This window comes from Melospiza georgiana, chromosome 4 (assembly GCF_028018845.1).
Source record: "Melospiza georgiana isolate bMelGeo1 chromosome 4, bMelGeo1.pri, whole genome shotgun sequence".
NCBI classification, from domain to species: domain Eukaryota; kingdom Metazoa; phylum Chordata; class Aves; order Passeriformes; family Passerellidae; genus Melospiza; species Melospiza georgiana.
The window spans coordinates 35,429,783-35,444,490 of NC_080433.1; the positions used below are offsets into that span (position 1 = coordinate 35,429,783).

General features: G+C 38.5%; 1 protein-coding gene across 10 annotated transcripts in view; it reads left to right on the plus strand.

The window, feature by feature from the left end:
• Window positions 1–14,708, plus strand: part of ANKS1B (ankyrin repeat and sterile alpha motif domain containing 1B) — a 408,202-nt gene that overhangs the window by 235,852 nt on the left and 157,642 nt on the right. For all 10 annotated transcript variants that reach the window (XM_058022133.1, XM_058022128.1, XM_058022125.1 and 7 more), the window contains one exon: window positions 9,706–9,804. In XM_058022133.1, coding sequence (XP_057878116.1) covers window positions 9,706–9,804 — 99 coding nt within the window. The remainder of the gene's footprint in view (window positions 1–9,705; window positions 9,805–14,708) is intronic.

The following is a 14,708-nucleotide window of genomic DNA, read 5'->3' on the forward strand; positions in this document are numbered from 1 at the left end:
GACCATCTCTGCTTACCTCTTGGGCCTCAGGGATTTGGCTAGTAATACCTCTGTACATACTGTGGAAATAAATCACAGAGGTTTGTATTAGAAAAATCATGTGCAAAAGGTATCTGTGTGCAGTGGGAGATGAGAAAACCTTATTCTATCCTGCTATCCTTTGTGCTTGCCTTAGCAAACAAAATCTGTAAGAATATGTTAAAATGATTCTCAATCTAATAACTATATTTGACAGTCAAATGAAATACACTAATTTTTAACTAGAAAAAGGTAGCATATTCCAGTTTCTTATTATCTCACAATGTCTCTTACCTTTTAACCTTACTGCACAGCTGCATATCAAAAGCAGCATGATGGACTGTGAAATACATTTAAACATAGCAAATCACTGGTGTGTAGAAAACACTATTCATTTTCTGGCATTTGTCATTCTTGGGAGCTGCTTCATATTTTATTATATTTAGTAATATTAAACAAACCAGCAGTTTCAGTCAACCTAACAACCTCCAGTTACTAGCAGCTAGGTCCTGAAAATGATTTGGGCACCTGACAGTTTGGAGGTGCCTCCATTTCACAGTACACAGTGCACTGAAAAAACAGCCAAGTCAGGCATCCAAGACCATGACAAACTCACAGTGAGTTGCAGCAATTTGTGAGCATCATGATGTTTGACTGAAGAGTTCCTGTTCCTGAGAGTAGGATGTCTACTACTGAAAAGGCAACAAGACCCTGCTTAACTTAACAGGAGGAGAAAGGCAAGGAGAAAAAGGGTGTGCAATGCTAAGCAGAGGAAGCCAGTGAGATGCTTCAAAGCAGGAGTTGTATCTGGAAGTTTTGCTTCCACTTGAATCCCTGCATTAGATGCTGTTTGAAAGCTGGAATTCCTGTCCTGCTCCCTGGATCTTGACATGTGAATCAACCCTTTGGATAAGGACAACTGCTTCATTGTTCTTTCAAACTGAAATACAAGCATCTCTGTAGCTTAGAAGTTAGGATACTTGGATGAAAGTCATGAATTTTTAGCTTTTTTTCTGCCTTTTGTTTTTTTTTAGCAGTCACTAGATATAAACCAGAAATATTTCTAGAAACAGCGCAAGAAGATTGATTTACCACAGGCAGCTGTCACTGGTCTAAAGGAAGATATTCTTTCTGACTTACTGACTAAACCTCACAGCAACTTAGTTTCAACAAGACCAATGAGCAATTCCTTCTCAACCCCAGAGTTCCCTTTCCTGATAGTTGTTGCATAGTTTCCTCTGTTTTTAGGAAATTTGAGTATGAGAAATACAGGTAAATCTGATCTCCTACCTTCTGCACAAATAGGTAACAGGCGGGCTGTTCTATTAGAAAGAAAGCTAAAGCCATTCTTCCTCCTTTTGACACATTTTAAGAAAGAGCAGCAGTTCATGTGGTGCTCCTGTTTCTGCCTTGGGCACGCTCTGAGACTTCCTACTAGATCAAGCCCTGATGACATTTCAGAGGAGGGCCTACTTTTAGACTCCCACAAAGGATTGATGGGGTTTCCTATCTGCTTTGTCTGCTCTGAACTGGGAGCTTGAACACCAGGCAGCCCACAGGCAAAGGCACCAGTGTGAGCAGGGTTCAGTTGAAGGCAGGAGGTGAACGAGTGCTTGAAGATTTCAGTCATAACTTTGGGGTGTAAGTATGTGAAAACTTACATATTTTGTTGGGAATGTTTTCCTTGCTGCTATTTGACAGGCCGCTTCTGGCAATAACCTATTTTTAAGGTGTGGAGGTTGCCCTGGAATTTTCGTATCTTTGACTCTGCATTTTGTGCTCTCTGGGGTGATTTGGGTGGCTGACATTTTAAAACATATGACTATGGTTGATAAAAATATGGGGAAGGAAATACATGTATAGGACACTCTGAGAGGTGAACTGAGTTTTTATATTTCATAGAATTACAGAATTACAAAATAGGTTGAGTTGGGAGAGACCTTAAAAATCACATTGTTCTTCTCCAGGCTGAACAACCCCATCTCTTTTAGCCTAGTTTAATAGAAGAGATATTCCAGCCCTGAGATCATATTCATGACCTTCCTCCGGACTATAGGTTCAAGTCATTCTTTGGTGAGGGCTTCAGAGCTGGATGCAGCTCACTCGGTGGGATCTCACAACAGTGGAGTAGAAGGGCAGAATCACCTCACTTGACCTGATGGCCACAATTCTTTTGATTCGACCTAGAAAATCGTAGGCTTCATGGGCTGTGAGTGCACATTGCCCAGTCATGTCAACCAAACTCTTCTCCTCAGGGCTGCTCTCAATCCATTCTCTGCCCAACCTGTATTTGTGCTTGGGACTTCCCTGACCCACGTTCAGGGCCTTGCCCTTGGCCTTGTTGAACTTCATGAAGTTCACACAAGCCCATGTCCCAAGCCTGTCAAGGTCCCTCTGGATGGCATCCCTGTCCTCGGTGTCAGCTGCATTGGTGACAAACTTGCCAGGGCGCGCTCAATCCTGCTGTCCATGGTGCTGAAAAAGTTCTTAAACAGCGCCATCCCCGCACCAATCCCTGAGGACACTGCTTGTCCCTGCTCTCCACTTGGACGCCGAGCCATTGACCGCAACTCTGAATGCAGCCATCCAGCCAATTCTTTACCCACTGAGAGGCCCACTGAGAGGCACATCTGTCAAGTCTGTACCTCCTCAGCTTAGAGACACTGTCCCCACTGTTGTATGGGACAGTGTCAAATGCTTTGCACAATCCAAGTGGAGAACATCAGTTGTCCCTCCCTTATCCACCAGTGCTGTAACCCCATTGCAGAAGGCCACCAAATTTGTTTGCTCTTAGTGAAGGCATGTTGGCTGGCAGCAATTAGCACCAAATTTTATTACAAAAGTTAATTTCTTATTTGATTATCACCTCCTTATTTATTGCAATACCACAGTGCTAGCTGGTTAAAACTCCATGTTACATGCAGAGTAGGTTTTCAACATTTTTTGTAGGTCTGAAAATATTATCTTTGCCCCTTTCAGCACTCCACAGCCTTACACACTTACTGGAGAAAGGAATATTTTTCTGAGACTTTAGAAGTCTGTTAATTAGCTCACAGTAATATTGATTTTTTAAAGTGGGTCCTTTGAGAAATTTAGCATCCAAGCTAAGCAGCATTTATAGCAAGTAATCTGAATAATGGTACAATAAAGACTCTCTGGAATTTTCATTACTCAAATGAAGTGAAATTATCTTCACAATATACATTCAAGACATTAAGATGTAATTTAGGTAAGTATTAATAATTATATTATTGAATTGTTATGACTAAATAGGTAGACAGAGTTGGGTCCACAGCATTAGTAATTAAGTGGGCCAAGTGTGACATCAGAGGTAATTTTTTCAATTGCCATCTTATCTGTGCAGCTAATTTGCGTGTGACAATTGTGTTGCTTGTAATGAATCAGTGCTACAAGGAGGAGGGATGAAAATAGCAGAAATTCTTCCTAAAAGGATCCTTGTCCCAGCTATCCATGTTGGTTAATTACCACTACACTTTAATTAACTATTCCTGTTGTGTGAAAGGTCTGCGACTGTATGATCATTTGAATGTCAATATTTGAAAAGCTTTGGATGGCGCTGGTTGCTTCAGGTTCATTTCTAGAAAAGCTGAATGTGAACCAGAAAGAAATCTTTAAAGCTTTAGTCATACGGGCCTCAGGTCTGTAGGGACTCCTTTTTAAACTGACCTTGCTTAAATCACCACTTTTTATGCAGGTTGCAAATTTGTACACAGGTGCTATCACCCCACCCTTATCTTTGAGTGAAATGGCCTCTTTTTAGTGAACATTTCAGTAGTAGCTTGTTTTTACTTCCTGTATAAATGGCACTGACATGGAAAAATTTCTGTTTTCTCTGATTTTGTTCATTTTTTAATTACTAAGAAAGTCATAAATGTAAATACTGGAAATGGAGCAAGGTGAGGATTGAGAATGAGTGTCAGTAGTTCTACAGCAAATTAATTTTGGAAGAATGTTATCAAATGATTATTTTGTAACTTGCTTGGACCTTTCTTCTGAACATATTTTACAATCAATATCTTTCTCCCAAGACAAAATTCCATGCTTCTGCAGGGGATTTTTCTAACAAAATCTTTTCAGGTTTTTAGATTGAATAATGTCTGCAGTATCTTAAGAAGTCTGAAATCTTTCTGACCTGAAAGTACAAGTTGGGCATTTAACTCCGTAGTCATTCTTACAGATCTTGTTTTCATGTTGACAGTGGAAATACTAGTGAGAGGCAACCTTTCACTTATAATGACGCTTGCTAAATTCTGGTCATTTGCCAGTTCTTGTTTGGAAATTAAATATGTGACACATTGCCAGAAATTTTTGCAGTAATAAGAAGCAATGCTCATTACTGAAAGCTACATTTCTCTAGTCCTTTCTTGCAAGTCTCTAAGAAATAAATTCTTTTATCTTGTGGGGAAATTGTGTTATCTTGAAAAAGACCTTTTGGCTTATAATTTATCTTATGAAAAAGTTATTCAGTGTGTTTTTGATTACATTGTGAGATGTCTTTAATTTTTTCCCAGATGACAGTTTAGATGTCCAATATTTCAAGAGGATGCAGTTTGGAAGGATATTGGGGTTAGATGGGTGAGAAACAAAACAATTCCAAAATTCCAACTGAGGAGGCTTGTTTGAGGATGTGCTTTATATTTTTCCCTCACCAGTTAAGCATCTGGAATCGCAGAAAATAAGAAAGAATAGAGCTTTTTGGTGCTGTTGATCTGAGTTTGAGTCTGCTCTCTCTGACTCCAGTCTCCAAGCATGTGTAATGGAAGAACATGCCCATCTGCTCCTGCCCTGCTCCCACCTCTCTTCTCTGAGTGACAGGAATAATGGCGGTCTCAGATACTCCAGTTAAGCGTACAACCCAGCAGATTTTCTTTTCTGTGCCAGGCCATATTTCCAGCAGCTCTGTAAGCTGAAGTATGAGGCCTGTTGCCCAGCTCCACTGAAATGTCCCAGCTGTGCTCCTGCAGAGCCAGGTCTCAGTCCCTCAGGGTGAGGCTCAGTGCAGTACACGTTGGCAGAGACATTGGCAAGGCACTTCAACCACCACCAGACCTTCTCTGCCATACACTTACACCATGGTCCTACCCACTGCTGTGTGCTGGATGCCACCTGCACCAGCTCCTCAGAGCTGGTGTCCTCTTCTGACATCATTATTTTGGTGATGCAGCAGATTACTACACGGATGACTGGGAGGGGACAAAGGAGAATGGAAGGTGCTCCCTGCAAATTGGGAGTGATGCAAGCACCTTTGCTGCCCCATCAGCCCTCTGCTTACTTCAGAAGTCATCCTTCCTTTGTCCACACCAATCCTGTTGTTTGTCGAACCGGTTTCCAGTACATCAGAAACATAAAACATTAACAGAAGTTGTTGTTACCTTGTTGTTACCTTGTAGCACTTGATATCTCCAGCCGACCTGGGTTTCAACAATGGCTGCACAGCAAATGACTTTGGCTCAATCTGTTGAGCAGCAGCACTTGCACAGCTTTAGGTACCTGAATTACTACTTTTCCTCCTCTGCTGACATAGATGAACACCAAAAGAATCCATTAAGCTGGCACTGCCAGCCTAAAGCTAGAAGTCCTCCAAATCTTCTATTTCTTTTTTCTTTTTCCTTTGCAGGGGAGAAAGAAAACTTTAAATTCAGAGTCAATTTGTTCTTTCTTTTTTCAGTCATTTTGTTCCCCACAGCTCATATCTTCCAACTTCAGTGGTTGAATTTCCAGAGAGGTCTAGTGATACATCTGCCAACTCTTTTAAAGCTTCTGTACCATTTTACTTAGGTGACAGAACCAGACATTAGAATTTTTCATTATAGTTCCCAGCACAAAAAATATGTGAAGGAAGATTAAAAACATAGGTACAAAAGGAAGAATGTGAAACATACAGTCATGCCTGCAATTCTAATATGTTGTTCAATATTTTATTATCTTATGGGACAAATCTTCAGCATTCTTTTGTTTCTGCAAAAGGAAGAATGCATATGGGTGCTTAGGTCTAATCCAGAATTTCTGGGAATGACTGTATTTAGGTGGAGAATGCAAGAGGTGATTTTGTATTGAACAACCCATATAAATGCCAGTGACATCTTTATTTCATAATGTATCATTATGCATTTTGTTCTGAACTCATTTATAGGAACTATCTCAGAATTTGGCAAAATTTCTGGGTTTTTAAAATTATGTTGTTTTTCATATGCCTCCAGTCTCCCACATGCAGTTTTTCCTTCGCTCTTGAGCCCAACTGTTCTGTGAAACTACTGCCTTCTTGCTCAGGAGATGAGCTTCCTATGTGTGCTTACAGGGAAGAAGATGATGATCCTGGGAGTTGTGCAGCACCACAGATCTGGGGGGTGGAGGGTTTCAGATGCACTCTTTCCTAACTGGAACTTCAGAAGCAGGATCTTTCCAGCTCATTAGACTATTGTGCATTAATAAGACAGGAATTTCAACACTGTAAGCTGAAGTGTATGAGATCTGAATCTGTCCTTGTATAAGCAATTTTTGTTGTGAATTCTATGTTTTCCTTCCAACTAAGTTTTCCTATAGACTTAAGAAACTGCAGTATCACAAAGTCTCTTATGTTTTCATTACAGAAATAATAAAGCTCAATAGAGATTGCTCACCCATATTTCCTGTTATAAGAATCTGTTTTTGCACATAAGCATATAAAAGTTAAATCTTTGGACTCAAATTCTCTAGGTGTCTGCTAGGATAATTTCTTTTTGGTGAATATTTCAACTAATGTAGCTCAACTATTTTTTAAGAATGAAATAATGTGACAAGACATTCTTGCATTCATATTAATTTTAATTACATTTACCAAGTCATGTCTAAAGTTAATTGAGGTTACATTTGGTCCAGCTTATAATAAATGGAAGCTAAGAGCAGGGAAAGAATTTCTCCCCTTGTAGCAGAAGGAATTTAGTTTTTCTTCACTCTTGATGTAGGAACCTGTGGAAAGAGACTGGAAGAGCACAAGAGGAATAATCAGGTAAAAAAAAATCAGGGAATAGGATTAAGGGGGTAACTTGAGCAGATACTTGGAAGATAGGACTATGAGGGATAGGCTGTTTCTTTCTCTTCACAGGTATTTCTGCAAATCAGACAGCAGCTTTCTACTGCCATGAGTTTATTCCTCTATACTAAGCAGTAGTGGATTTTACTGAGTATCTAAATTTCCCTGGCTTGCTATTGTGGAAAGATGAAAAGTTGTTTTAGCTCCATGGCAGAAGACAATAAAATCAGTTTTACGGGAGGGATGAGTGCCTGCTACTGTTGATACTTAACGTCGACACAGGAAAGCTCTAAAACCTGAGCACATTCAAAGATTCAAAGACAAGGTTGTTGCCTTATTGAGGCAACATGAGTTCCAGGCTTTCCTGAGTTTTAAATATTTGCTTTTGTAACCTTGACATACTTTAAAAAAATACATTCAGTAATACATAAGGAAAAAACAGTAGCAAAGAATTAATAAAATAATGCTTTCTCTGCGATGCAGCAACTACATGCAAATTATTTTCCTGTGCCTGTTAGTTTAATTGAGTTTTAAACATTGTAATATTTGAAGCTGTGTGCCAAGGTTACTGGCACCAGTAAACAGTGATGAGTACACCGTGATTGTGTGTAAACATCATGCAGTAATGAAGGTGAAATCTAAAAAACTGTTAAATGAAGTGAAAGCAGTAGCTGCAAACAAAATAGATGCATTTATTAAAATGAATGGAAATGTATAGCCTTTGCTTTGGACTGGATCCTCAGTTGGCTCAGTTCCCTTAAATCCATTTATGCTAGCTATTTCCAGCTGCTGGAGAATCCAGCCCAAAACGGATGGCTTTTTTCAAGGTTTTTTTCTATAGGTTTACAGCCTCCTTTTGATTACTTAAAAGAGAAAGGCAGAAAGAGGAAATTTTATTTTTTATGTGTTTACCAGGGAGAAGAAGGGGGTATTACCCCTATCTAATCACTATCACTGGTTGCACAGCCCATGCTGCAGGCACTCTTATATCAGGTGCTCTACTTGAGCTGGCATCATTGCACAGCTTCTCCTGGTAGAGCAGGTTTCTGCCTGCACTGTTCTGAATGCTGCACACAGATTGTCTCAGGGTATGATTTGCAGTTTTGTAGTCTTAAACCATACCACTTACTGTAAAGTATAGTTTAGAATATAATAGCTTTGCAAAGTTTCCTCGATTGCCTGAAAAAGACATCACCTAGATTTCGCAGGGTACTCTGTGGAGTAGCACTTGACAATCCTCAGGGGTACACCTGTAAATTTATCAGTCCATCTGAAAAGACTGAAAAATTAGCAGCTGAACAGAGTGAAGTCTTCCATATTCCAGGGTGATTTTTGAAAGAAATCCATGCTGCTTTGGGACAGGAGATTTTATTTTCAGAAAGAAGTCACATCCTTCATTAAGTCCTGACTCAGCAAAGCATTTAAGCATGTTCTGTTATGTGCCTATTTGCTTTTCATTTTTCCACTTCTTAAGAGCTGTGCTAAGTCAGAAGCAGCAAGCCAAATGGAAAGCTAGAGGTGAAGTTTTCATGGATTTGCTCTCATAACACCTATTTAGTGATCAAATTAAATGAGTACAAGTAAGAATTCTTGCTTCTAGTCAATTAGTGTTATGAGACTCCAACAAGAGTAAGAGATCAGGACAGGTCATCAGTTTTTTCAGGTTTTATTTTCAACTGTAATAGTTAGAAATTTTTTAAAAACAAAATGTATTTTTTAAAAGCTGAGATTTTTCTCTGAAATGGTAAGTTCAAAAAAGAATATAAGATTGCCAGCTATTCCAACTTGATCCTTGTCTTCAATTCCCCTTTTGAGCCACTCTTGTGTCTCCAATGATTCCTTCAATAGTCACTGACAGCTCTTTAGATCATCAACTTTCAAATGCTGGACTTATTAGGTGGTATCAGACTCCTTGAAATTAGGAATTGTATTGTCCTGTTTGTGTAGCTCCTACTGCTAGCAGCTCCTATGAAGAGATGCTTGAATTGTGGAGGTTTATTTCATTGTCTTTTCTGGGCAATTATTTTGTGTATTATTTGAACAGATGGTCTTTTTCAGCTATTTGAATGTTTGGAACTATTTGACCTGCCCACAAGCCGGAAGATAAAAGCAGTGACAAGTTAGGATTGAACTGGTACAGTTAAATGGGGATGGAGACTGCATAGTTTGTTGACACCAGTCCCTTTCTTCATCATTTTACTATCAATTAACTAAATAATTTTATCCTTATCCACTCTCCTCATCTTATTCTGTGTGGATTTTTTTTCAATCTGGAGGGAAATAAACATCATAAATAGATAGGTGAGGTAGGAGGTGAATTGAAAAAATGGAGAGTTTCTGAACAATTCTGTAGCCATGTCCTTGGTTCCAAATGAAAGAGCAATCACATCTGGTATTTGGCTTGAGTGAGAGCTACAATTTCTCCACCAGCAGTGCTGCCAGCAGTGTAGCAATAGTCCATGGGTTCAAGCACCTGCCACCATATTTTATTATCATGAAAATGAATGCAATCATCAGTAATTTATTATTCTTGTCACATGCTGTAAGTTAAGCAAAGTGTTCTCTTTTAAATGTGACAGAAGGGCCTGTTTCAGGGTATTGAGGGCATCTGTTAAGTTTTCAATTTTTATTCCACTTTTTTTCCCCATTTTTAGGGAAGCAACGTGATGGAGGACCAGGATCTCCTGGAAATAGGAATCCTTAACTCTGGGCACAGACAGAGAATACTCCAAGCAATCCAGCTTCTCCCAAAGGTACAGTTTCTGTTATTATGCAACTGAGGGAACTAACCCCTGCAGTATTCACATTATTTAAAATACTTTTTTGAATGGAGATAGATGTAACTCTGCTGGTTTTGTAGACACATTATTTGTGTATGCAAATATGGCGTAAAACAATGTCTATTTATTGAACTCCCTTTGCATAGATGGAGTTGACAAAGCAAAGGGAACTAAAATCTGTAATTTGACGTGACGGCTGTTGAGAATGAATTTGAATTCCTTTTGACCTTTCAGCCTATTTATAGACTGCCATTACATATGTGTAAATAAGGCTGTCCATGAATCCCAGAATGCCTTTCTTAACATAGGAGTTACCCTGGAAATACTTTGTCCCTTATATATGTACTCATAAAAGCATTGGAGGGGAAAGATTGTTTTCCTAATACCTGCCTTTTGTGTGACATACAGAGACTTCCTGCAGGCTGCATATTTAATTTTCTGCTATGTATATGAATTTTGCTTCTCTGCTATGTATATCAATTTTGCTTCTCAGCTGCAGACAGAAAAGCTTGCAGCCATTTTCCCAATCATTTTTAGCGCTAGCCCATTTAAAATCTAGATTTTAAAATCAGTGATAGAATATTCTGCATACCAGAATGTATCACTGGAGGCTTCTACTACCATTCCAAACTAGAGATAGTGGACCTAACATGAAAAATTGCTACTTTGATTTGGAAAATTTTAAAAGGAGAATGAATGATGAATAGCAGACACCAGTAGGGCTCAGAAGGCTGTCACATGAGATGCTGATACTTCGTGCAAAATACTAAGGCAGGAATAAAATCAAGTGTAAGGTGCACTGAGTGTTCTGGTAGCAGCATGTCAGAAGTAATCGAGGTAAATAGAGATTATCCCACTTGAAGTTTCATAATGCTGAAGAATGACAAGAGTTATTAAAGGATTTTTCAGTTTAGCTCATCAAGCAGAAATGGTTGTAAAAGGCTTTTTGGTGCATCAAGGCTTCCTGGATGGATAACTTGTAAGAAAGAGCACAAAGGTTTCTTTTTTATGGGAAAATCAGAAGTTGTGAAGCAATTTCTGTGTCTGGAGGTGTTAGTCAATCCATATATACTGCAATGTGAGTCTGCACATGGAAATACCAAAGATATTAAAAAGAGCCATTTCCCACGTACCATATTAGACAAATGAGATAAATGGTACAAGAAGTAGGGTATTAAAAGTAGCATTTGATGAATTAAAAAAGATATTAAAGGTTTATCTATGAATTTATGAATTTTTCAAGAATACTATCATTCAAACAAAAATTTTGTAATCTTTAGCTGAACTTGTAGCTGATGATACCTTTATACTGTTTCTCATGCTTCTTAGAGAGATCAGCTTTCATGTGGTTTTATTAACATTCTTCAAAGTTATTGTTAATATATCATCATGTTAATGCTGTCTGCACTCAGTGGCTGGTGTTTATGAAAGCATTGCTAATATGGTCTGCTTTTGGAGAGTTTACTAATGCTGAGAGCAGATTCTGTTATAGAGCTACAACCTCAGTCCTTTTAACATCTGCTTGATGTGAGACCGGATCGAGATCTGGAGGTACTCTTGAAACCAGTTGAGAACAGGATGGTTACGCAGTTACTTGGAAGAATTCTGTACCAAAGATAGTTAAGTAACGCAGGATGGCTTGAGGCATGTGCTGAATAATGGTGAGAGAGTTTTTAGCTTCTTCCCCATCGAGCTAAAGAGGCAGTCCCTAAGGACCACATTTTTAACTTGTCTTTGATGCAAGGATGTTACACCAAATCAAATGCAGTTGCAAGCTGAAGCTGTGCGTCATGTTTCTCCATGTACATGACTCAGCAATGTAAGGGAGCTTACACAAACACATAATTTCCTATATAAACTGAGTTATTTTGAAGGCAGGTTTTAGAGCCCAAAAATTAGGATCATGGGAAGTTTTATCTAATGTAACACACCCTTGCTGTATTCGCAACAGCTTGCTAAATACATAAAACACTTTCACATCCTGCAACAAACCATTAAACATTGCTGTATTTCTATTTGTGTTGATAAGTTCAGCTCTGTCATCCTGCATTCAAAATAGTGCATGCCATCTAAATATATTAAGATCTCAAACCGTAATTGGAGTGTCACTAATTTGAATCTCATTAGATAAAAATTCTGTTAGTTTGTTTGTTTTGAACATGTACCTCTTCTCTGTTCCTCATTTAATTTAAATCTCAATGACTCCATGCGTTTTAACTTAATGACATTGCTGATGATGTTATTTTTAGTTTTACTAATAATGTTTCCTATCTTGAGATACTTTTAGCTCATATTTTGAGGTGGAAGTTAAGTGCTTTAAAAAACACCTATCAAACAACACTTTCTTAAAGCCCCAGGCAGCACTGAGTTAAAAGTTAAAAGGGTAAAAATCAAGTAACAAATCTATCATCAAGGTTTTAAAATACCTTTTTTAAAAGCTCTTTTTGTTGTTCTGATACATATTCATCTCTGCAGCCTGGAAATGCAGCAGGTATTTAGTAGCTGAAATTTTTTTACTCATAACTGCTTCCTTCCTAAAGAGTGATGAATTTCTAGATATCAAACACCAGTATCCTTATTAGGAACCATTCTCTGGAGCTTGAAGCGGTTTTAAATGGAAAAAAAAAAACCCTCACATTTTGGCCAAATATAGAATAATTAAGCATTGTGGCCTCTTATGCAGGTATAAAAGGGTATGTTTACCTGGATTTCTCAAAACGTTTTCCCATTATATTCTGTATTTGAGAAGAACATTTCATAAGAGGAAAAATTGTATGTTCACCAGTAGGTAGGTAAGGTTGAAACCTTTGAGACAGAATGCTTCTTTCCAAAATACTCTTTATTTTTGTTGGATTAGAGCTTGCAGCTCTAATTCTTGTCTTGTACCAACGTAATTTAAATTTCTCAAGTTTCACCTCAATATTAACTAGAGCACTTTATGGCTTATTTTAATAATATAAAGTTAAGACAGTCTGGTAGAAATATCATTTACAAAATTAATTCTTGAAATAGAAGTATTTTATACATTACATCAGTCTTAAAGCAAATTTCATGGCAGAGTTTATTGCATTTAAGACTTTTGTATGAAAAAATGAAATCAATAAATTTTTGGAGGAGGATTTTATATGCTTTATTGAAAGGAAATTCAGATATGTTGAGATGTGGAGATAACATACAAAAGGATACTGAAGCAGCAAATACCTTGAGAAAAAAGTTAATACTGAGAAAAGAATTGTGAGCAGTGTATGCTTAATTGACTAAGAAAGTAATAACAGTCACGGCATAAAATTTTAGTCAGACTTAGGTTACATAGAAAATCTAAGGAGCATTGGCCAGCTATTTCAGCATCCCAAACCTATGTGTGAGCGACTTCTCAGTGGGTTGTTCAAAAAGTTGGGTTTTTTTAAAATTATTATTATCATAGGTTGTCTCAAAATTTATCTAAGAAAGAGGATTGGTTCTGTGTGGGATGCTCAGTGTATGGCTCCTTCTCCCAGCATATAATGGGAACACATGCTCTCATTTGACAGATGGAAGAAAGATGTTAGCTGAGAGCAGCTTTCTCCTGGCTTCAGAGCTATTCTTAAAGCAGCTTGTTCCTTCCTGCACAGAGGTCTCAGCACAAAGCAGGTTTGGGAATAGCAGTGCTGTGCAGTCAGCCAGCCTCTTTTCTTGGGTGCTTTGCAGAACGAGACAAGTAGGATTTGAGCAGGCTATAAGCACATCCTGTCTGCAAGTGGTGTTATAAAGCTCTGCTTCCAAAAGTGCTGGACTTATTACTCATATGTAACACTCTTGTGCAAGCACAGTGAGTCTGGCATTTGGGAAAGCAGAATGACTGTGCATGTGCTCATTAACTATGCTGTGTTTGTAAGAGAGAAAGATCACATCATGTATCTTTGCTGCTGCCATATTGCTATTGGCTTAGACACTGCAGAGTTCAGCAAGATGCTTTCAGTCCTGGTGTTTAATTACCTCCCATTTAGCACTTCCATTCCTAAGACAGGTTCCAAACTAGGAGGTGCTGCATAAACGTTGATGACCCTTTCTGACTGTGACTTCTTTTTTCTGGTCTGCTGGAAGTGAAGATGAAAAATGGGATTCAAAGGGCATGCTTTTTACTCTGCTGTTTTCCCTGCTTCTTATGCCTCTGGAAGTTACTTTTCTGGTTTGAGGGGAGGCCACTCACATGCTCACTGCACCACTTGCAAAATCTTTAACCACATGGACAGAAAAAAGCAATTGGAATCCAATATAACACATGAATTTTTCAAGTCTGAAATACAAATGTGTAGTCTATGTTATTTAAGTAATGCAGCACAATAGGAATGAATCAGTAGAAGCAATTAGATACATGCAAGATGTAGTTCCAGGAGTTTACTTCAGACCAGTTTTAGACTAGTCTCACAGACCTCTCCAGGCATGAGCTTCAAAACTCACTGATTAAATAAATATCATAAACATTTTCCTTTTTGTCTGAGCCTACCAGAGAGCCGCTCTAGACATGGCATGCTGACATTTATCTGCATCATGTAGATAACAGTAGCATGCAGCTCATCCTGCCACTGTTGCCATACAGGATGTTTTACTTACTTTCCTGCTTCTTTTATACTTTCTTATTTTTGATTGGCTCCACAATATCTACTGGCTGCTCTGAGAATAGTCAGCAGGCAAGGAGATACACTGCATTACAGGAAGTGCTATCCCCTTTTTTTGGTAACCGGACTAGGATGATAACCCGAAGGAGCTGACCTAAACTTTTTCATGAGATCAAAAGTCATATCTGTTGATTTTCATGTTTCTCTTTGCTGATTTATGACCGGAGATAGCTCAGGGATGCCACTTGCTCGGTTTCTCGGCTGTTTCAAAGACCTGGA